Source organism: Leptopilina heterotoma, unplaced genomic scaffold, assembly GCF_015476425.1.
Source record: "Leptopilina heterotoma isolate Lh14 unplaced genomic scaffold, ASM1547642v1 Lhet_18, whole genome shotgun sequence".
In the NCBI taxonomy this organism is placed as follows: Eukaryota; Metazoa; Arthropoda; class Insecta; order Hymenoptera; family Figitidae; genus Leptopilina; species Leptopilina heterotoma.
Window position 1 is genome coordinate 600,875 of NW_025110896.1, and position 24,321 is coordinate 625,195.

Genomic DNA, 24,321 nt, shown 5'->3' on the forward strand with positions numbered 1-24,321 from the left:
AGTTATTGTGTGAATTTTTAGAAATAATTGAATTTTGAAAAGGGTTCAAATAAAATCTTTGATTTGAATTTATCATGTTTTATAATTATATTTTTATAAGTTATTGAATTTAAGAATCTTAATTCGTATAGAAAAATAATAATGATTAAATATTTATTTAAAAAAGAAGTTATTGATATTCTTCAGGGTCAGGGAAAAAGTGAAAATTTTGTCTGGAAATCAGGGAAAAGTCAGGAAAAAAAATTAAAGTTTTGTGGCATTCCTGGATTACCTGTCTTATCACACCGAAAGAAAATTTATTGTGAAATTAAGAATATATTTTGAACCTATACCCTGAGGAATTTTTTATTTAAATGAAATATAATAAAAAAATGGCAAGTGTGACGCAAGCGGTAAAATTTCTAGTTAATAAATTCATCATCGTTAAAGTTTTGTTCCTCTGAAATGTCATTCCAGCTTCCTGGACATATGCAAAATATAACGAGGGCACGTATGCAGTGTATCCGAATTGCAGTGCGATAATCATAGGTCCGAGCAGAACATGGCGCAATCATGTTACATTATGCGTAACGTGTACCTGGCGTGTATGTATATATAAAGCAGCAACTCCGGGTTCAGCTTGATTAATTATTAACTATACAATTATTACACCCATCAATCATTATTCTTTAGAAAATTATTTCATAGAATGAAAACATCCCCGAGTACATTACACGAATTTTTAATTTTTTATTACACTACAAAATTTTCCAACGTTCAAATAAATGTAACTTTCATGTTTCAATAATTTTGAAAAATTAGTAGGTACATTGAAAATTTGAAAAATAATACGTTAAAATTCAACCTTTATTAAGTTGAACATTAAATTTTTTTATATAGAAAATATTTTTTAATAGACTGTTAATTAAAAGTTAATTAAAAGTATTGAAAACATATTTTCGTATCTTTAAATGTTCCAAACTTTTTTCTGAGTGCATTTGAAGAAATTATTTTTTAAATTTTTTCGACTTTCTTAACACTTTTCATTAAAAATGAGGTTTCTTCCTTTGCCTTTTGAATTGGATTGGTTTTGGTCAAGAAAATGGGAAAATTATGTTCAAGAACGTAATTATACGAAAAGTCCAATGGTAAAACAGTTGGTCGCGGTTGAAGCACAAGTTTTTAGGGAGGGAAAGGTTTGAACGAAAGTGGGAGGAGAGGGGGGTGGGCGGGTGGGAAGAACTGAGGGTCGGAGTTGATAAAGAAATAAAGAATCGTGAAAGTTCGCGTCGAACCATGGACTCCCGGGAGGCCTTATGACTTAAACTCTCCTTACTCCGTTAATTCCGAACATTAACAAAAGTCTCGCTAAAACTCGCCGCCAACTTTGCTCGAGTCCTCTTGGGGACAGCCGACTTGTTAATGAAAAAAATACAATAAAACTTTCTCGCGAGCCTTGTTCAAGCTTACTGCTTTTCGCATCAAACTAAACTTGCGACTCTTTACACTTCTCTATATATACTGTGCGTTGGCCCTTACTTGAATTTCAAAGACTCTACTCGTGGAGAAAAAAACTTTTGCCAGATGTAACAAATTGAATTTTTTAAAATAAATGTTGTGGATATTCAATTTTTTTTATTTTTCGTTTCTTTAAGTTTTATTCAACTGGATCTTTAGTTTTCTTTGAATAAAACTTCAAGAAACGACTTTCTTTAGATTTCAGTCACTAAAAGTTATCGAAGAATTTCAATTTTAAATTAATTAATCGTAAAATTCAATTATTTTCACAAATAAAGTTGTCCACTTAAGTATTCAATTATTTAAAATAAAATTTTTAGAATATTTATTATATTTCGAAAAAATTATTTATTTAAAAAATGTTTACTAAATTATTTTGAAGAATTCAATTATTTTCAAAAATTACAAAATTTTCATAGAAATTCAATACTTTTTAAATATTTTAATAAAATTTTTCGGAATAATTCAATTATTTTCATAAATAATAATATTCTTCTTAGGAATTCAATTATTTTTGAAAATTTTAATACCTAATATTCTTAACAACTATTCAACTATTTTCATAAAAAATATAATTCATCTCAGGATTTCAATTATTTTAAATACAATTTTATAGAAATTGATTAATAAAAAGTAATTCTTCTAAAAAAATTAATTTCAATTCCTCGAATTCTTTCAAATGTTTAAAAAAAATATTTTTTTTAAATTCTTTGAAAGAATTCAATTGTTTACAAAAATATTAGAATTTTTCACAGAAATTCAATTCTTTTTAAACATTTAAAAAAAAATAATTCGCAATAATTCAATTATTTTCATAAATAATAAAGTTCTTCTAAGGAATTCAATTATTTTTTAAAATTTTAATCAAATTTTTCAAAAGAAATCAATTATTTTAAATACAATTTGAATTAAATTTATTTGAAATATTTCAATTATTCTTTTCAGAAAGATTTAATTAAAATTGTATATGAAATAATTTATTTCTTTCGAAAAATTTTATTATAATATTTGAAAATAATTGAATTTCTGTGAAAAATTCTAATATTTTTCTAAATAATTGCATTCTTACAAAGAATTTTCAAAAGACATTTTTTTAAATAGGTAATGGATTTTTTCAAGGAATTGAAATTAAATTTTTAAGAATAATTACATTTTTTGAACAATTTTTGTAAAATTGTAATTAAATTTATGAGAAGAATTTTATTATTTATGAAAATAATTGAAGTATTGCGAAAAAATTTATTAAAATGTTTAAAAAGAATTGAATTTCGACGAAAAATTTGGTTATTTTTGAAAATAATTGAATCTTGCTAAGAATTTTATTAAAATGCCTCAAAGTAATTGAATTTTTGAGAATAATTTTGTTATTTGTTTAAAAAATTGATTTATTTAAAAAAAAAATTAATTAAAATTGCATTTAAAATAATTGAATTCTTATGAAAAATCCTAATCATAATTAACAATATTCATCACAAGAATTCAATTATTTTTAAAAGTAATAAATTTCTTCTTGGAAATTCAATCAATTATTTTAAAAAATTCTATTAAAATCGTTGGCAAGAAATCAATTATTTTCATAAATAATTAAATGCTTTTTAAGAATTCAATTATTGTCAAAAAATTTGATTGAATTCTTTGTAAAATTTAATTATTTTTAAAAACTTTTCGCAATTCAATAATTTTCAATATCTACTATTTTCATAAAATTTCCAAACAGAATTCAATTATTTAAAATTTTTTATAAAATTCTTCGCAAGAATTAAATTATGTTTAAAAATATTTAAATTCTTTCATGAATAATATAATTCGTGGCAGGGATTTAATTCATTAGCTGGATAAGAAAGAAGTATATGTTTTTGATGAAAATTAGGAAGAAGTCAGGAAAATAAATAATATTTTAAGGAATTTCTGTCAGTTTTGTGAAGTTTACTTTTTTACTATATACTTTTTTTAGTTTGAAAGCTACTTTTTGCTACTTTTTTAAAAAATTAATTATCGAGTGCAAAGTCTGTAATATGAAAGTCTTCGATTTAAATATTATACTTAAACTCATGTAAATTATAATTGAGCTCCCGCGGGCAATAACTCGATCTGCGCTTGAACTGAAAAATCCAAGCCAGTCAAGCCGTCAAAAAATGAAAAAAAATAAAAGTCGAAATTTTTAATTTTAAAACATACTACCGTATAGAGCATAAAAATGCGCAACTTTTTTGTCTTTGAAATTTTTTTGTAGGACTTTTATTTTTAATAATAATGGAAAAAACTGAATTTTTTTTATTCTTCAATTTCAATGAATTTCAAAACATAAATCGACTTTTCTCAAACAAATCTGCATGAAATTAATTAAAAATTGATATACTTACGTATCAGGGTCTACTGAAGACGATAAAATGATTAAAACATTTTAAAAAATTAATTGTAAAATTATTTGTTAATGTAAATAAAGACCTGTCAGTAAATACGTTTTCTCAACTTTGAAGAGAAAAAGTATGCGGTGAACTTTCGAGTTGACAAAACTTCCAGTGAGACATTTGTTTATTAACATGTCAAGAAGTTTTTTGGAAATTTTTATTTAAATCGAATGAAAAATAAACAAGATACATAATGTTTAAAAAAATATGCGTCGCGCGGCGTTTTGACATTTTGACGCGAAAGCTTTACGATAGGAGGAAATTATTGGAAACTATTGCTATTTTCTGTTGATTTATTTAAAAAATAATTTTATGCATGTATTGTATTTAAAATAAAACCAATTCTATACATTTATATATGATAGGCAGCTTTTTACGTTTTTTGAATCTTATTTCCAACTTTTAACTCAATCCAAGGTTAAGATTGTTTTGATGCACTATATACTGTGCATTAATTTAAACATAGCAGGTCCTTGTATTTTTTCGAAGAAAATACAGTTTACTTTATTCCTGTCGTTAAGTTTTTTTAATAGTCCATGTGTTTTAAAATTGAAAATTAATTGTAAATTAATAAAAAAAATTTAAATAATGTTAGAAGTAGAGTGTGTGCAAGGTGCTTCAAGAAAACGACCAAAAAAGTAAAACAATCAGATTAAGAATACACTGAGAAAACAATTTATTTAATTCAATCAAATTTCTTTTAAATCAAACTTAAAATATTTTTGCTTTACAGTCAAATAAATGTAAGTTTAATTCAAACATATTTTTTGGTTCATTTATAAAAATAATATATTTAATTTATGGTTGATTTTAAATTATTTATAATCAACTTTTAAGTTTAAATCAAACATAAAATTTTTAAACGTAGGTATTTTTTGTTTAAACCAAAACAAAAAATATATTTGAATTAAACATAATTATTCAAACAAATATTATTTTTGAATCAAAGCAGTAGATATTTTCTATATATTAGGATTAAGCTTACAAACTAATTTAAATTAAACAAAATCAATTAAAATTATTTTTTTACTTGAATCGAGTATGTTTTCTCTGTGTAACACTTTTATTTATTATTTAATGTTTTAATCTGGTTTGAAAAACCAAACAGTATTAACAAATTTTTAAGAACAAAAGAATTTAAGTTATGTATATATTTTAAAAAGTCAGATATATTAATAATAAAATTATTTTTTAAATAAATCAACAGAAAATAGCAATAGTTACCAATAATTTCCTCCTATCGTAAAGCTTTCGCGTCAAAATGTCAAAACGCCGCGCGACGCATATTTTTTTTAACATTATGTATCTTGTTTATTTTTCATTCGATTTAAATAAAAATTTCCAAAAAACTTCTTGACACATTAATAAACAAATGTCTCACTGGAAGTTTTGTCAACTCGAAAGTTCACCGCATACTTTTTCTCTTCAAAGTTGAGAAAACGTATTTACTGACAGGTCTTTATTTACATTAACAAATAATTTTACAATTAATTTTTTAAAATGTTTTAATCATTTTATCGTCTTCAGTAGACCCTGATACGTAAGTATATCAATTTTTAATTAATTTCATGCAGATTTGTTTGAGAAAAGTCGATTTATGTTTTGAAATTCATTGAAATTGAAGAATAAAAAAAATTCAGTTTTTTCCATTATTATTAAAAATAAAAGTCCTACCAAAAAATTTCAAAGACAAAAAAGTTGCGCATTTTTATGTTCTATACGGTAGTATGTTTTAAAATTAAAAATTCCGACTTTTATTTTTTTTCATTTTTTGACGGCTTGACTGGCTTGGATTTTTCAGTTCAAGCGCAGATCGAGTTATTGCCCGCGGGAGCTCAATTGATTGAATTAAATTTTTTCTCTGATTGTGGCATATTTCGTTGTATAAAATTGTAGAAATTTTAATTGTAGAAAAAAAATTGTATTCTTTATTTACTTTTTGCGGAATTTTTATTTATTTTTATTTCGACTTTTGCGCGTATTTGTTTTATTTTTCAACTGTAAATGATATTATCCTTACGAAGTTTATTTCGGAGGGAAAAAATGTATTCTCACTGCCACCGAGGGAAGGAAAAATATGCGTGGTAGTTTAGTTTCAAGGGTGGGCGCCTTAATTCTTAAGTAGCTGTATAAACTGCTCGGATGTCTTTATTTTATGTATCACGCTCTTTTCAACGACATCTTTTATTCATTCATCTATTTTATAGAAGAACAAATTTTTTTCCCAGAAATATATATTATTTATCATTTCATATGTTGTAATTGAATAGATTTAACTTAGTTTTTTTGTAGTTTTTTTTACTATATTCAAACTTTTTAAACTGTTACTCTTTACTGTTAAACTTTTTAGCGAATAAATGAACGAATTTTTTTTGCATTTAACTATTTTATTATTCTGACTTTCACTTTGACTTTGACGCTCATTTTATTTTCACTTTGGCTATAAACTTACTTTTTACTTACTAACACAGTTTTTTTGAAAGTATCAAAGTGATACTAAAGTAGTTCAAATTGATTCAAAAAATTTAGATCAATTTTTTATTTGATTTACATTTTTGGTATCAATTCGTTGCAATTTGTTACTATTGAGTTAATAGGAAAGTGAAAGTAAAAATCAAAGTTAGAGTTCAAATCGAAGTCAAGAAAATGAAAGTAAAAATAAAAAATATCGTCATTTAGGCACGTTTTACACTTTGGTTTTGTATCTTATTGAAAATTCGGGGGAAAATGACTATAAATTATAATTTATATATCGAATTCTTTTTCGAATTGTAAAAAAAAAAATTTATTCGAAAATTAGAAATTAATAACATATTTTTCTCCTTTTCTCCGTTTCGTTTGAAAAAAAAGTTTTGGTGAGATATGAAAAAGAAGGAAAGGTCAATGTGTGGGGAATGAAGGAAAAAAACGAAATCTTTAGCTGGCAAAGTTATATCTCGAGCAAAACGAAAAACTTCCCAATATCAGTTAGGTGAAAGTTGGTTATACGTTTGGCAGGAGGACTTTTTTTCGTGGGCAGAAAATAATGTTTGATCGCGCTGAAAATTAGAGAAGCGATCTACGAAGAGAAGAGAGAGAGAGAGTAAAGGAAGGAAACAAAAACAAAAATAAACGGAAGAGAAAAGGATGGAAGTATATATTTTGTGAGAGTCGGCCTTCCTGCCCCTTTTTTGGTATATAGAGGCTCTCGACCATACTCCCACGGGTACACTGTCGTTTCTCTCTTTCCTTTATCTCTTTCATTCTCTCGCAGGAGAAAAATCATCTCACTACAATTTCCAGCCTCATCACTCTGTCAGTAGTGGTCACGATTTTTTCTTCTTCATCCATTAAGCAAACACTCATATGCGTTGATGTAACATTTGTTTCCTTGGATTTTTATCCTTTTTCTCATCCCCCCCCCCTGTATATTATTTCAAAAAATTAGGGAGGGGACATTTATTTTATTGAATACGTGCCAAGTTATTAGTTTATTAACAGAGATGAATATTAAATTTAATTATTGACTAAATTTAAAAAATAAATAATTGACTAAATTAAATTTTTTAAAAATGAAATAAATATAATAAATAAATCGTAAAAATTAAACGTAAACCCTACAAAAATAAAAACGCACTGTAAAAATAAGTCGATTGTTAAAGCTTGATTTTGATTAAAACAACTTAGATTAGTCCAAATATTAACTAAATTTCTGAGTAGGATTTTTCATATTCTTATAAAAATAAGAATAATAAATAATTCTTATAAAAATAAGTTTTATTTTTATTTCAAGTTTAATCCCTCTAGGATTAAATTAACACCAGAAAGGATTAAAATAATCTATTTTGGTGTTATTTTTAACTATGAATGAAATTTTCCTTTAAATAAAACACCAAAGTCAACAATTTGTAAAAAAAAAAATTAACGAATTTAGCTTCTCCAGGGAGAATAGTAAGTTAGTTACTAAACCAACTTAGTAACATAGTTACTAAATTCAATTGTGTTGAAAAATTAAAAAAAATTCTCCTCAAAATTTAAATTCTCTTTATAAATTATAAATAATAAAATTCTTCTCTGATATTCAATTATTTTACAAAATTTTAATCAAATTCTTGTCAAAAAATTTCAATTATTTTCAAAAGATTTCTAAAATTCAATGATTTTCCATATCTACTGTGTCAATAAAATTTTCCAAAAAAAATTGTTTTCAACATTTCAATTATCTTTATAATTGAATAGCAAAATTCTTCGACAAAATTCAATTATTTTCAGGAATTTTAATAAAATTCTTTGCAAAATCCAATTATTTTCATAAATAACAATATTCATCATAAGAGTTCAATTATTTTCAAAAGTAATAAAATTCAATTATTTTCATAAATAACAATATTCATCACAAGAATTCAATTATTTTCAAAATTAATAAAATTCTTCACAGAAATTTAATTATTTTCGAAGGATCGAAAAAAAATTATCTTCAACATTTCAATTACCTTTATAATTGAATAGCAAAATTTTTCGACAAAATTCAATTATTTTTAGGAATTTTAATAAAATTCATTGCAAAATTCAATTGTTTTTTATAAATAATAATATTCGTTCATAAGAATTCAATTAGTTTTAAAAGTAATAAAATTAAATTATTTTCAAAAAATTTAATAAAATTCATGTCAAAATTTCAATTACTTTCAAAATTTTTACTTAATTTAATGATTTTCTTAATTCAATGATATTCTACTATTTTAATAAAAATTCTCAAGAGAATTCCATTATAAAAAAAAAATTTGAATAAAATTCTACGCAAACATTCAATTATTTTCATAAATAATAAAAATTTTTACAGGAATTCAATTATTTACAAATTTTTTTATAAATTTCTTCGCAATAATTCAATTATTTTCATAAATAATAATACTCATTGCAGAATTTCAATTATTTTTAATGCAATTTTAATCAAATTCCTCGAAAAATGTAATTATTTTTAAAAATTTTATTAAAATTTGTCAAGAGAATTCAATTATTTAAAAATTTGTTACTAAAATTTTTTATGAGAATTTAATTTCAAGAAACATGAAATTAATAAATTATTTATTTTTGTATTTAAATAATTGAATTCTCGGTGAATTTACTAATAAAAATGGTTTTAAAAATGAATTTCAGTTAAAATTTTAGATTATAATTCAATATTAAAAGCATTATAACGTGGATTTTTAGAAATAATTAAATTTTGAAAAAGTTTCAAAGTAAAATCATTGAAATTCTTAATTTTTCATATTTTTGTCAAAAAATTCTGTATAATTCATTCTTTTTAAAAGTTTAATAGGATTTTTATTGAAATTATTTCAAGTATTATTTATTTTTCAATATTATATTTAATTGCAGAATTTCCGAATAATTGAAATTTTGTAAAATTGAATTATAAACGAATAAATTTGAAAATTCTCATAAAACTCATTGCAGCGTTTCAATTATTTTTCATACAATTATAATTGAATTCCTTGAAAAAAGTAATTATGTTTATGCAAGTTTTAATAAAATTCGACAAAAGAATTCAATTAGTCAAAAATTTGTTACTAAAATTCTTTATAAGAATTGAATTTCGAGAAACATTCAATTATTCAATAAATTATTTACTTTTGCATTTAAATAATTAAATTCTTGTAGAATTTTCTAATAAAAGTTGATTTTCATTTCATAAAAATGAATTTCAGTTAAAATTTTAGATTATAATTGAATATTAAAAGCAATAAAGCATGAATTTTTAGAAATAATTGAATTTTGAAATTAATTTTTTTGAAAAAGTTTAATTGAATTTTCTTTTATATTATTTAAAGTTTTTATTTTCTAATATGCATTTAATTAAGGAATTTAGGAATAATTGAAATTTTGTGAAATTGAATATTGTAAACAAATGGATTTGAAAATTGCCAAAGAACTTTTTCGAAAATTATTAAAAATAATTGATATAAAGTAAAATTGTAGTTAAAAATTGTTGAAAATAATAATTGAATTGAAATAATGGAAATAATTTTGAAGAAGTATAATATTCTTATAATATAAAATAATGATTTTATTACTTGGTCATCTTTAATTATTATAAAATATGAAGAAATCGATTACATGTTTCTTCATTTCATTTCATTTCATGTTTTCTTCATGTTTTATAGTTATAAAAAAATTTAATGAACTAAAATTTCATTCATTGTAAAAAATAACAATAAAATTGATAATTTTAATCTTTTTTGGTGTTAATTTAATCTGCAACACTTTTTAATACCTCACGATTTACTGTGGCAGTGAAAAGGCAGACATAACATTAGCTGAACAAGGAACGTTGTTATAATTATTATTATTCTTATTATTATAATTATAATAAACGAATGTTTTCCATTTGTTGAAGAATACGGTATAGCACACTCGTGTAAGATTAGGAGAGTATGAGCAATGGTACTTTTGTAAATTACAAGACTGGGCGAGTAGAAATTTCCGTTGAGTACATGTGCAACTGCGGCTAGCCCAAGGAAGTCCCCAGACGGTTCTGAGGCGAATGCAACAGCTTCCCTCGCCATTGGTTTAGAAATCTCTGTGAGTATATATAGGAGGTGCTGCTGCTGCTGCCAGTAACCTAAAGGGTTGCTGCTGTGCACAGACTTTGCCCTCACACTTGGGGGATGAAATCAGACAGATAAACGAAGAAACAGTTATATGCGAATTGGTATGAATGTGTTACGGATTGGAGTTGGGAAAAGTGAGAGACGAGAGGAGAGGCATGAGTTTGGGTATAGAAACGGATATATTCGTCCAAGTGAAGCGACGAAGAGAAGGTCGCTTCAACCTCTCTCGACCTCCCATGAGACCTCCGGTGTAATTAAGCGAGTGCACCCTCCATGTCTACATACGTTCGCATCGCATCTATCCATCTAGCCATATACAGCGCAGCGGGGTTTGTAACGCACCAATATGCGTTGTCTTCTACATATGCTCCTTCCTTGTTCACTTCTGAGTATTCTTCACCTTTGTGATAAAAAAAGATCGACCTGGAAAAAACGGTATCCGGACAAAAAAGTCCAAAACAGGTCAGGGAAATCAGATAATTCAAGGAAAAGTTAGAGAAAGTAGAATTGGTCAGGGAAAAGTCAGGGAATTCAGGGAAAAGTTAGAGAAAGTAGAATTCATCAGGGGAAAGTCAAGGATTTTTATTAAAAGTAGGTACTGGAAACATTAAATGTATAGAATTTATAAGAAAATTCTGAATTTTTTTGCTTTTGTTTGTCTCATAAACTATGAAATTACCACGAATTCTAAAAAAAAACCTTAAATTTTTTCTCTTTCTGACAATAATTTATTTTAAATAACTTAATTTTATTGAAGAACTGCCTTAAAGTTATTACTTATAAATCATTTAATAAAGTATTTTTTTGAAAAACTGTAATTTCAATTATTATGTTGAAATAAATTTTAATTTTAAAAATTTTAACGCAATTCTTTGAAAGAATTTAACTATCCTCATAAACATTAAAATTCTTTTCAGAAATTCAATTATTTTTAAATTTTTTTAAAAAATTCTCGTCAACATTTTCATTATCTTTATAAATAGCAAAATTCTTCGCCAAAATTCAATTCTATTCAGGAATTTTTATAATATTCATTATAGAATTCAATTATTTTCAAAAATAACAATATTCATCAGAAGAATTCAATTACTTTCAAAAATTTTAATAAAATTCTTCGCCAAAATTCAATTATTTTCAGGAATTTTAATAAAATTCATTGCCAAATTCATATCAATTGTTTAGATAAATAATAGTATTCGTCATAAGAATTCAATTATTTTTAAAAGTAATAAAATTCAATTATTTTCAAAAAATTTAATAAAATTCATGGCAAAATTTCAATTATTTTCAAAATTAATAAAATTCTTGGTAGAAATTCAATTATTTGTAAAAAAATAAAAATTTCACATTAATTCAATTATTTAAAATAGAATTTGTATAAATTTTTTCGAAAAAACCAAATGTTTTAAAATTTTAATTTTTTCGAAAAAATCAAATATTTTAAAATTTGAATTTCTTCGCAGTAATTCAATTATTTAATAAAAATTTTGAAATTCTTTTCGGGGATTTAATTATTTTTATAAATAATAAAATCATTTGGAGAAAGTCAATTTTTTTCATAAATAACAATGTTCATCACAAGAATTCAATTATTTTTAAAAAGTAATAAAATTCTTCGCAGAAATTCAATTATTTTTAAAAAATCTGAAAATAATGTCAATATTTCAATTATCTTTATAAATGAATAGCAAAAATCTTCGACAAAATTCAATTATTTCCAAAAAATTTAATAAAATTCAAGACAAAATTTCTTAATTTTCTTAATTCAATAATTTGTGTATCTATTATTTTAATTAAATTTTTTCAAAAGAATTCAATTATTTAAAAACAAGTTTGACAAAATTCTACACGAATATTCAATTATTTTCTAAAATAATGAAAATTTCACAGGAATACAATTTTTAAAAATAGAATTTGCATAATTTTTTTCGAAAAAAATCAATTGTTTGAAACTTTTTATAAAATTGTTCGTAATATTTCAATTATTTTCAAAAATAATAATAATTGCATAATTTAAATTATTTTTAATACAATTTTACATAAATTCCTCGAAAACTAATTATTCTTAAAAATCTTATTAAAATTCATCAAAAAAAAATTTAATTAATTAAAAATTTGGTGATAAAATTCTTTACAAGAATTTAATTCTAAAAATATTCAATTATTTAATAAATTATCTATGTTTACAATTTATATTCAAATAATTCAATTCTCGTAGAATTTTCTATAATAAAAATCTATTTAAAAACAAATTTTAGTTAAAATTTTAGATAATAATTGAATTTTGGAGAAGTTATAGTTATACTAATAATTACAATTATTAAAGTCTTTGAAAATCTGAATTTTTAATACTGAATTTTTCAGAATTCTATGAAACTCATTATTTTATATTATAAGAATATTGTTACTGTAACTTCATCGAAATTATTTTCATCATTTTATATTCAATTATTATTTTCTAGAATTTTAAATTATTTTTTATGAAAATAATTGAATTCCTTAACAAAATTTTATTATTTATGAAAATAATTAAATTCCTGTGAAATTTTTATTTATTTATGAAAATAATTAAATGTTTTTATACAACTTTATTAAAATTTTTTTAAAACTAATTAAATTCTTTTTGGGAAATTTTATTTAAAATAGTAGATATTGAAAATTGAAAATCATTGAAATTAGAAAAATGCATTTTATTTTTGAAAATAATTAAAAATTGGGACAAGAATTCTTTTTTGACATTTATGAAAATAATTGAACTTTGGAGAAGAATTTTGTTATTTATAAAGATAATTGGGATTTTTACGAGAATTTTATTTAAATTTTGAACACAGTTGAATTTAATAAGAAGAATTTTTTTTTAAATAATTGAATTTCTGCAATTGTTTATAATTTCTCTGAAATTGATTTTTTTAGTGTTTTCAACAAAAAATTGAAATTAGAAAATTTTTTAAAATTGCTAATTTGATTCGTTTTTTTGTCTCAATTTGATATCGTCAGGAAAATTGTGTATCAACAATAAAATTATGGCAATTGTAGCAGAGCGAGTTAATTGTAAGGAGAATCTAAATTTCGACGGGAATAACATTTTTTTAAAGATATTGTTCCTATATAGTCAGATGGGTAACGCGATTAATATATACACACGTAAGATTCAATTAATTTAATAGAAGACAGATATGTAGTCGAAGTAGGAGAAGCCCGCTTGTCGATCTGCATCTGATTAAGGAAATTATGCCAGTTTCGAGCCCGGCGACAGAGCGTTCGAGACGTACGACTGACACGGGCATTGCATCAAGGGAAATGCTCTGTCGGTTCAACTCGGTATTCCGGCTTCGTAAGTGACACATTGACGGGACCTGACCGCTGGTTGGCAGCCTGACCATCTCCCTCGGGTGGGTAGTTACCGCATGATTGGACCTACATTACCATACCGAACACACGGAAGTTACATACAATTCTCAACATATATACATATATGTATATCTCTCTCTCTCTCTCATCATTCGTCCCTATATTCCAAACACCTTCAGACAATTTTCACCAACAATGTGCTAAAGATGTTTCAACATTTCTCCCAATAGGGATTTTCTCCCAATTTTCATTTGCGACCATTTCCGTATTATATTCCATTGCGAATTATCACTTTTATACAGTTTATACACGCTCGTTGATATATCTGACGGTTTCCGCAAATATATAAAATGTAGGGCCAGATAAACTTATGAAATTATCACGAATTCTGAAAAAAAACCTTTGATTTTTTCTATTTACTGTTAATTTAATAGCATCAAACTGCAACGAATTGATACCAATAATGTGGATCAAATCAATAATTGATCTACATTTTGGTATCAATTTAATACAATTTAATATCAATTTGATACTTTCAAGAAAACTATTTTTGAATTTCGCGGCAAAATAGTTCTTTAAATTCCCGTCTAGATGTCATAAAAGTTCTCTCACAAACGAAATGAACTTAATGAAGTGAATCAGGTTCATGAAGTTTACGAATTCCTTCAATCAAAAGTAAAATTATTCCAAAAACATAAATATTTTCATTTTTAACTTTAAAGTAAATAATTAATCATTATCATTTTTTCACTTAAGAATTAAGATTTTCAAAAATTTCAAGTTCAAACCTTCTTGAAATTTAACAACTTATAAAAATATTGAATTATAGAACATGAAGATATCATAAACTCAACGATCAACAAGTTTTCAGCGTTCAAATGAACGAAACACTTTTTATTAGAAATGTTTTTATAATTTATTGTTTGCAATAAAAATTAAAAACTTAGATTTTACACTTAGAAACTTTATAATTCATTTATTTTATATCGACAAAAAATTATTGTAATAAATATTTAAATTGAAAAAGAAAATAAATAAATTTCGTTCATTTGAACGTTCAGAACTTTAGGATCATTAAACTCATTATTTATTTTATATTATAAGAATATTATATAACTGTAAATTTTTCAAAATTATTTTCATAATTTCAATTGAATTCTTATTTTCTAGAATTTTTAACTAAAATTCTTCTTTAAATCAATTACTTTTAATAATTTTTGAAAATGTTCTTTGAGAATTTTCAAATTCACTTATTTACAATTCAATTCTATATGAAATTTCGATTATTTAGAAATTCTTCAATAAAATATACATTAGAAAATAAAACCGTGAAATAATTTTAAAAAATTTCGATTGCAAAAAAATTAGTTCCATAGAATTTTAAAATTAAAAGTATTAAAAATTCAGATTTTCAAATATTTTATTTTGAAACCTTTACAAAATTAAATTATTTTTAAAAATTGTAATTATTAGTATAACTTCTCCAAAATTCAATTATTATCTAAAATTTTAACTGAAATTCGTTTTTAAATAAATTTTTATTTTAGAAAATTCTACGAAAATTCAATTATTTTACTAAAGAAATAAATAATTTATTGAATAATTGAATGTTTCTCAAAATTCAAAATTCTCAAAAAGAATTTTACCAACATATTTTTAAATAATTGAATTCTTTCGACAATTTTTAATAAAATTTTTAAGAATAATTACATTTTCCGAAAAATTCGATTAAAATTGAGCTCCCGCGGACAATAACTCGATCTGCGCTCGGACGCACTCTCTAATACCAGTCGGGTGGCAGTGAGTGGCGCAGAGGCGCTCACTGCTCCCCGACTGGTACTAGCGCTTGCGTCCGAGCGCAGATCGAGTTATTGCCCGCGGGAGCTCAATTGTATTAAAAATTTAAAATAATTTAAATTCTGCATTGAGTTTTATTATTTATGAAAATAATTAAATTTCTAAGAAGAATTTTACTATTTTTTAACATAATTAAATTTCTGCGAAGGATTTTATTACTTTTGAAAACAATTGAATTTCTGCAATAATTTGTAACTTTTCCAAAATTAAATATTTTTTACTGTTAACTAAAATTTTTCTATAAATCCATTATTTTTATTAATTTTTGAAATAGTTTTATGAGAATTTTCAAATTTATTTAATTTTTAACTGAAATTCATTTTTTAATCAATTTTTATTATAAAATTCTACTAGAATTCAATAATTTAAATACAAAAAAGTAATTTATTGTATATTTGAATGTTTCTTAAAATTGAATTCTCATAAAGAATTCTATCAACAAATTTTTAAATAATTGAATTCGTTTGACGAGTTTTAAAAAAATTTTTAATAATAATTACATTTATCGAGAAATTTGATTAAAATTTGAAAAAAAATAATTGAAATTCTGCGATGAGTTTTTATTATTTATGACAGTAATTGAATTCCTAAAAAGAATTTTATTATTTAGAAAAATAATTGAATTTCTGTGACGTTTTTATTATTTATGAAAGAATTAAATTATATTGCAAATATAATTTAATTAAAAAACTTGTAAATAATTGAATTTTTTGAAATTTTTAGAAAATAATTAAATGTTTGCGTAAAATTTTATAAATAATTTTTTTAAATAACGTACAATTTGCAAACTTTTCGTCCTTTTTCAATCAAATTACGGATTTTACGAATAATACATTTTTTTAAGGAATTCAATTATTTTCATAAAAAATAATTTAAAATTCTAGAAAATAATAATTGAATTAAAATGATGATTTAATTTTGATGAAGTTACAGTAAGAATATTCTTATAATATAAAATAATGATTTTATCTCTCGACCATCTTTAATTATTAGAAAACATGAAGAAATCGATCACTCCGAGTCTTCGACTCGGAGCAATCGATATCTTCATGTTTTATAACAATACTTTTATAAGTTGTTTAATTTAAAAAAGGTTTGAATTTGAATGTTTTGAATGTTTTGAATGTCTTAATTCCTGTGGAAAATCCTGATCCAAAAATAAGATTAAAAATAGGAATTGTGCAAATATTTTTCTTCTTTTTCCAAAACAAAATAATAATTTTGTTAAAAAAATTGTGATTCATAAACAAGAATAATGCAAAATAAATAAATTTTCTATTTCTTAATCACAGTTTGTTTAACAATTTTCTAATTTTGTTTAGAAGTAAAGAACAAAAATCTGCATAATTTCAATTTGAAAAAATATAATATTTAACAAAATTTTAGTCTTTTAATAAAAAGAATTGAAAAAAAATTCTGATGATTTCTATTTGTCATTACAATTTTGAATTAATTATAAAATAAAAATAATTATAACATAATTATATAATATACAATCTATCTAAAGTTAACAAAAAACAAAAGACAAAAAACAAAAAAGATTTTTTATGTCTAATTTATTTTTTCTAAAAAGAAAAAAATTTTCTGGTGTACGAGATGTGATAGCAAAAAAAAAAAAAGAAAAATAATGACTGGCAAGGCGCGCATGACTTGTAAATCGTATTAATTTGTCTTTGAAATGCAGAGAACGACGTATCGTTGTGCTTACCGATTGAGATTCGAATCTATTCCTGGGGGAGGATGAACGTGTACCTAGTTTTGATTCACCTCTCGCAGCACCCTACCGGTCACGGGGCTGACGGCGCGTAATTGTTCTCTTGTCTGTTTCTCACCGGCATCCACCACTTCTGCCAACACATCCACCAACCCTGCGATTGCCTTCGCACCAAGAATGCTTAAACATCCAATTCCCTCTTCACTGTTCCGCAATACCTTGCTACTCCTTGGTGGAACCATCTTCTTAGCTTTTCCTCATGGCTGAATTCGTTTAAGGCGACATTTCACGAGAATCACGAGAAATCCTTCCTCTTTTATCTGTAGTTTCTTTATTTATTTCATTTATTTGAATCACAGTCAATTGGCAATTTAGAATTGCAAATCAATTATATACATCAAAATTTCACTATATTACAATTTACAAGCTAATATTATTATACAGCTATCTATTACATTATACAAACAGAGAAAAATTTTATTTAAACTAAATTTATTTTATTTTAGTTACATAAATGAATATTTTTCTCAGAACCAACTAGACTTTTTATTTGTTTTCCATAAAAATTTTATTCGACAAAAATAAAGCATATATTTGAACCAAATAAAATTTATTTAAAATAAATGAAAAGTCTATTTGGTTCTGAATCAAATATATTTTTTTCTGGGTGTACTATTTATTGAATTGTAAAATTATTCGAAAATATCAATAACTTTTTTTTAAAATAAATATTTAATCAATATTATTTTTCCATGACCGAGTAATAAAATCATTGTTTTTATAAGAATATTATTACAGTAACTTTTTCAAAATTATTTTCATCATTTCAAATCAATTATTATTTTCTACAATTTTTAATTATTTTTTAAAAAAATAATTGAATTACTTAAAAAAATTATTATTATTTATGAAAATAATTGAATTATTGCGAAGGAATTTATAAAAAACTTGTAAATAATTGAATTCCTGAGAAATTTTTATATGAAAATAATTAAATGTTTGGGTACGTTTTTTTGGAATTTGAAATTGATTTGAAAATAATTGAACTTTGGGGAAGAATTTTGTTATTTATAAAGATAATTGGGATTTGTACGAGAATTTTTTTTAAATTTAAAAGATAATTGGATTTTATGAGAAGAATTTTATCACTCTTGAAAATAATTGAATTTCAATATTATTTGCAATTTTTCCCAAATTGGATTTTTTCAGTGTTTTTAACTAAAATTTGAATTAGAAAATTTTTAAATTCTATTATTGTTAAAATTGCTAATTTTATCTTAATTGTTGCTAGTATTTTAATAAAATTTTAAAAAAATTCTACGCAAATATTTAATTATTTTTATAAATAATAATAATTCCACAGAAATTTAATTATTTACAAGTATTTTATAAAGTTTTTGTAATAATTCAATTATTTGCATAAATAATAAAATTTTGTACAGAGATTCAATTATTTTCAGGAATAATAAAACTCATCATAGAATTTCAATTATTTTTAATACAATTTTAATCGAATTCCTCGAAAAATGTAATTATTCTTGAAAATTTTATTGAAATTCGTCGAAAAAATTAAATTATTCAAAAGTTTGTTGGTAACATTCTTTAAATGAGAATTCAATTCTTGAGATAGAATTAATTGTATTTAAAAATGAATTTTAGTTAAAATTTTAGATAATAATTGAATTTTGAAAAACTTTCAAATTGAAATCATTGAAAATCATTATTTTTTAAATAATTGGAGAATTTCTGAAACATCATTTTGTAATATTGAATTGTAAATATAAATGGATTTGAATATTCTTAAGGAACTTTTGCAAAAAATATTAAAAATAATTGATAATTGAATTCTTCTGAAGAATTTTAATAATATTTTTGAAAAAAATTACATTTTTCGAAGAATTTACTTAAAATTGTATTAAAAATAAATAAATATTTGAAAAGAGATCGATATCTTCATGTTTTATAATATAATATTCTTATAAGTTGTTGAATTTCAAAAAGGTTTGAATTTGAATGTTTTGATTTTGAAGAATTTTAATTTGTACCTATGGAATAATAATAATAATTAAATATTTTTTAAAAAAGAAATTAGTGATGTTTTCGAATAATTTTACAATTAAAAAAATTTAAAATTTTGTCTGTAAATCAGTGAAAAGTCAGGAAAAATCAAAGTTTATTTTATAATTTATCCCATGTAGAAATTTCCCTACTTGTCCCTACCAAATGTTGGATTCTGATTAGAACCATCCTAGAAAATCTACTCTAGAAAAATCTGTCTAGAACCTCGCTAGATTCTGACTAGAATCTCTAGTCTACAAAAACTAATCGGTTTCCAATCAAATTCTAGTTAAAGAATTATTATTACTAATTTTGTTTTATAAAGAATTATTATTAATTGATATTATTATTTATTATTTTAATAATTTAAATAATTTAATAACTTTATAATTTTTTAATTTAAATTATTATTAGATTATAAAGAATTATTATTAATTGAAATTATTAGATAATTCAGACTAGAAAAACTCACTAGGACCTTATTGATTTCCAACTAGCGACAAACTAGTGTACAAGTAATATACATAAATTGTCTTTCTATAAATAAATATTTTTATGAATTGTCAAAAACATTTTAAAGTATAATTGCACTTACATATATTTTTAAATAATTATTTTTACGGATAATATTACAATATTTAGGTAATAAAAATTAATTATACTCACATAATTAATATTTATTTGTGTCTTATTCTTTTAATTTACTTATTAAATAAAAGATTTTTATTTAATAAAATTGTTTTATTGGAATTTTATGTAAGAATGTTCTACAATATTAAAAATTGGGTTTCAAATATGTTAAAAAATGAAATAATTAAATAGTATGCAAAATTTTTTAAAAAATAATGCTGGTAAAAATTATTTAACTAGAATTTGATTGGAACCCGACTAGTTTTTCTAGACTAGAGATTCTAGTTAGAATCTAGCGAGAGCCCTACTAGAGATAGGGGCAAATGGTGAATTGCTGCACGGGATGTTATTTAAGCGGAGGTGCTTCCAAGCTATCACGGCCGGGAGGTATGTGTATCCGACTGGAGTCCCCAAGGTCCAAGGTTCGATCCCCCATGGGCACGAGATTTTTCAACTCAAGTTTCAGGTTTTTCGTGTACAACATTCATTAATAATGTTAATATGAATGAAGAATTTAATTATAAATAGGTTAAGTTGAAAAATAATAATTTTTAAAAGTCAACTAGAAAATTCTAGTCGGGGCCCTATCAACACACAGCTAGTTTTAATACTAGTTCCCGACTAGATATTCTAGTCTATACCCCATCTGCCGACCGTTATGAAAGTAGTTGGGTTCTAACGATTTTCTCTAATCAGTTCCCCACTACAGATAGGGAATTCTGGCTAGGACCCCATAAAATTCCAATCTCAATTTCTGCATGGGATAATTTATTTTAATTGATTTTTATAAATTAATTCTAAGAGTACAAACGAAACAAACATTTAGATTGAAAATTGACTGGATGGAAAATTCTCTTTCCAAAAATTCATACGATCGTTAAAAAAATCGTGATTTAGACTAATTGACGGATCGTTGTTGTTTGTAGGATTTCCAATCTGAAGAAAAGTTGCATTTCGCATATATGGCTGCCAAAGATCCGAGGCAGTTAAGAGATTCGATTTCGGTTCACTGTGCAAAAAAAAAAATACTTTGTTGAAAATAGAAATTTTTGGTTTATGTAAAATTTTAAAAATAATTACCCGTTAATTGCAAATGATGTCCATAAATCGACCATTATGTCTATCATTCGTTGATCTACTTTTGTTGCGTCACTTAATGGAACTTTAGGGAAATGATACAAAAGTTCTTCTCCGTGCGTTACGCCAACATTTCCCTTTATGCCATTTTCCAGAGAAACTACACTTTCGTTACCGCGGTAGTTAAATAAATACAGATAAAATGGACTTTTTATAAGTTTTTTCATATTTTCCAGGAGCATCACTTGGGGATAGTTGAATCTACAATCGGAGACAAATTTCGTAAAACTTGTTCGAATCTAAAAATAGTATGTTTATAATTAGAAATTATTTATAAATATTTTTTAACGATTTAATTTTTGATAAGTTAGAAAAATATTTTCTGTCAAGTGCGAAGAGGGGAAAATATACCTGATCTTTATCGGCTAACACCGATTCGTTAAAATAGAAATTTTGGATAATTTTCCTAAATTTTTCAATATTGTTCGATTTTGTGTAATGATAGGCAGTGGAGTTGATATATGTTTCCAGTGCTAGTAACATTGATTGGTAATCTTTTCCATTTGCATAAAAAGCTAGGACAAATAAATAGATAAATAATAACATAAAAAAATTAAATAAACACTATTTATAGCAAAGAAATTCTAAATACACTTTAAACAAAATATTTTTGGTTCAAATAAATAGGAAAATTAAACTTACATAATGTAACTGGTAAACCTTCGTCACCTACATTACCGCTCATCGATGGATAGTCTTTAATTTTATTTTGCCTGATAAGATTCATTGGAGTATCGGTTATAAAAGCGTCTTTCGATTCTATTTCATCAGTAGGAATCCATGCTAATTTTGAAAAATTAAATCCATCATAAGGCACGGCATTCAATAATTTAAAAATACTTTTCTCTCGTAGACAATTCAGAATTATTGTCGAATTTCCGTCTGGACAGTTAACATTCTTAATGAGTTGTTTTACGTAAGGGTTTAAATTCCTCCTGCTACGAAATGCCCATGGACCCAAAACACTTCCACTTTGGAAAATGTATTGATGAAATAATCCTATAGTTATGCAGTAAAAATTAAAGTAATTAATAAATAATAATTGGTAATTAATTAAATTATGTACAATTGTAAACGCTAGTATTGAGGCAAAAAGACGAGTGTATAAATAAATAAAAAATATAAAAAGTGAGGGAAGAGAAAATTAAATTTTTGTGGCAACCCTGATAACAAAATTGTTGGAGTAAAAAATTTTGGAACAAAAGTAAGAAGTGGATTTTTTGGAAATGGTTTTTTGATGGAATTCTTACCATTGGATGCATCGGAAATTGCATGGAAACCGACACAAGCACCACCGGCGCTTTCTCCGAATAATGTAACTCTCTTTGGATCACCACCGAAATATTTAATGTTCCTTTTAATCCATTTGAGAGCCAGTACTTGATCTTTTAAGCCAAAATTTCCAGGGACTACTGAGTCTTTAGTGGCGAAGAATCCTAAAATTCCTAAACGGTAATTGATTGATACAAGAATAATCTCCTTGTCTAGAAGATAATTTGGACCATAGTACGTGAAATTACTGCTTCCAACCAGAAATCCTCCCCCATGAATTCTTACCATCACTGGCAATAAATCATTTTTATTTATTTGCTACAAAACATTTAAAAATCCACGTATCGTTTAATTTAGTACATTCATATTTTCATTGCATTTTTATATTCTAAATCGGAATTAGTGAAAAAGCCGCAATACTTTACATTTTTGTGGAAATATTTTTTTATCAGTCTTATTTTATTAATTACTATTTTCTTTAGCAGTTTTAATTTTTTTTACTAAGGCTTTAGTGAAACCATTATTCAGTGGTTATTTAATTTATTTTGCACAAACGTACCTTGGATTTATTAAAATTAACTTGTGGTGTAAAAACATTTAAATATAGACAATCTTCTTCGCCAATTAAACCATTAATTTCAATTTGAGGACAAAAATTTCCTTCTCTGTTCGCTAAACGAATTCCATTCCATTTTCTCGCTGGAATAGGATTACTGAACCTAAGAAATTGTTATACTAAACTTTCGAACGTTCAAGTGAACACAATTTTTTTTTTCAAATATTTTGAAAAATTACCCACTTTGGAAAATCCCAAGGAAATTCCATGAAAATTATGCAAGTTTTTTATTTTAATAATTTTTTAACATTTCTATTATGATTTTTACAATTTTTGGAGTCGAATATCAAATTTCAACTTTTTTTTAATGAAGAACTAATTCTTCCGAAACAAGGAGTTGCTCAGAACTTCAATTGAATATAATATAAGAAAATAAAAATTAATAATATCTTAATAATTAATTAATAATATCTTGACAATTTTTTCTAACAATTTTTGAAATTGAATATCAAATTTGGGCTTTTTTTATTACAGATGAGCATTTTCCCGCAAACTCGGTAATACTATGGAGAAGTTTCATGGAATTTGCAGAAGGGTACTTCCATGGAATATTTAGACGTGAGTAAAAGCAAAAAATTTTTTTCACCTTTTTTAAGTACATAAACAAATACGATTAATTGTTAATTACCTCCGCGCGCCAATCGGAGGTTCCGCGTAGGGTATTCCAAGAAAAATTGAAATTTCCCTGCCATTTCGTGTTTTCATTGTAGTTCCCTCAATTAATCCTTGTTCTATTTTCACCAATTGCTCACAATTTATCGATAAGCAGTAAAAAAGGCAAATAAACAAAAACTGCGAATATTTCATTTTTGAGAGTAAAAATTTGATAAATAATAATTTTTACGCTTTTTGTTTATAAACAACAACAAAAAGATTGCTCGTTTCAAAAGGAATGTTTCCACAAAACTGACGCTGGAAATATTTAATATATAATCATTTACCAGTGTCAGAGTTCGATAAAATAATTTTAAGATAACTGTTTTGTTTGTGTGTAGAATTTGGAATTTATCTTATCTATTGAAACGTGTGTACATTGACTCGTCTGGTGAATAATTTTAGTACAATTTCGGACATTAAAAAAATTTTTTATTATTATGTAAAATTATTTTTTATTTCGATTCGATGGAATATTTTTATTTCCTCGTTAGAAATGGGTCAGGAGAGTGATGATAAATTATCAAAGTT

At 24.2% G+C, this 24,321-nt stretch overlaps 1 protein-coding gene across 1 annotated transcript; it reads right to left on the minus strand.

The window, feature by feature from the left end:
* Positions 1-20,308: 20,308 nt before the first annotated feature.
* LOC122499945 (esterase FE4-like) lies at positions 20,309-24,028 on the minus strand. Its single transcript, XM_043608552.1, has 7 exons — positions 23,765-24,028; positions 23,080-23,239; positions 22,499-22,838; positions 21,891-22,247; positions 21,600-21,763; positions 21,192-21,487; positions 20,309-21,120 (listed from the first exon to the last, which is right to left on the minus strand). The coding sequence occupies exons 1-7, from the start codon at positions 23,941-23,943 to the stop codon at positions 20,934-20,936; spliced, it is 1,683 nt and encodes a 560-aa protein (XP_043464487.1). The 5' UTR covers positions 23,944-24,028; the 3' UTR covers positions 20,309-20,933.
* Between the last annotated feature and the right edge of the window lie 293 nt (positions 24,029-24,321).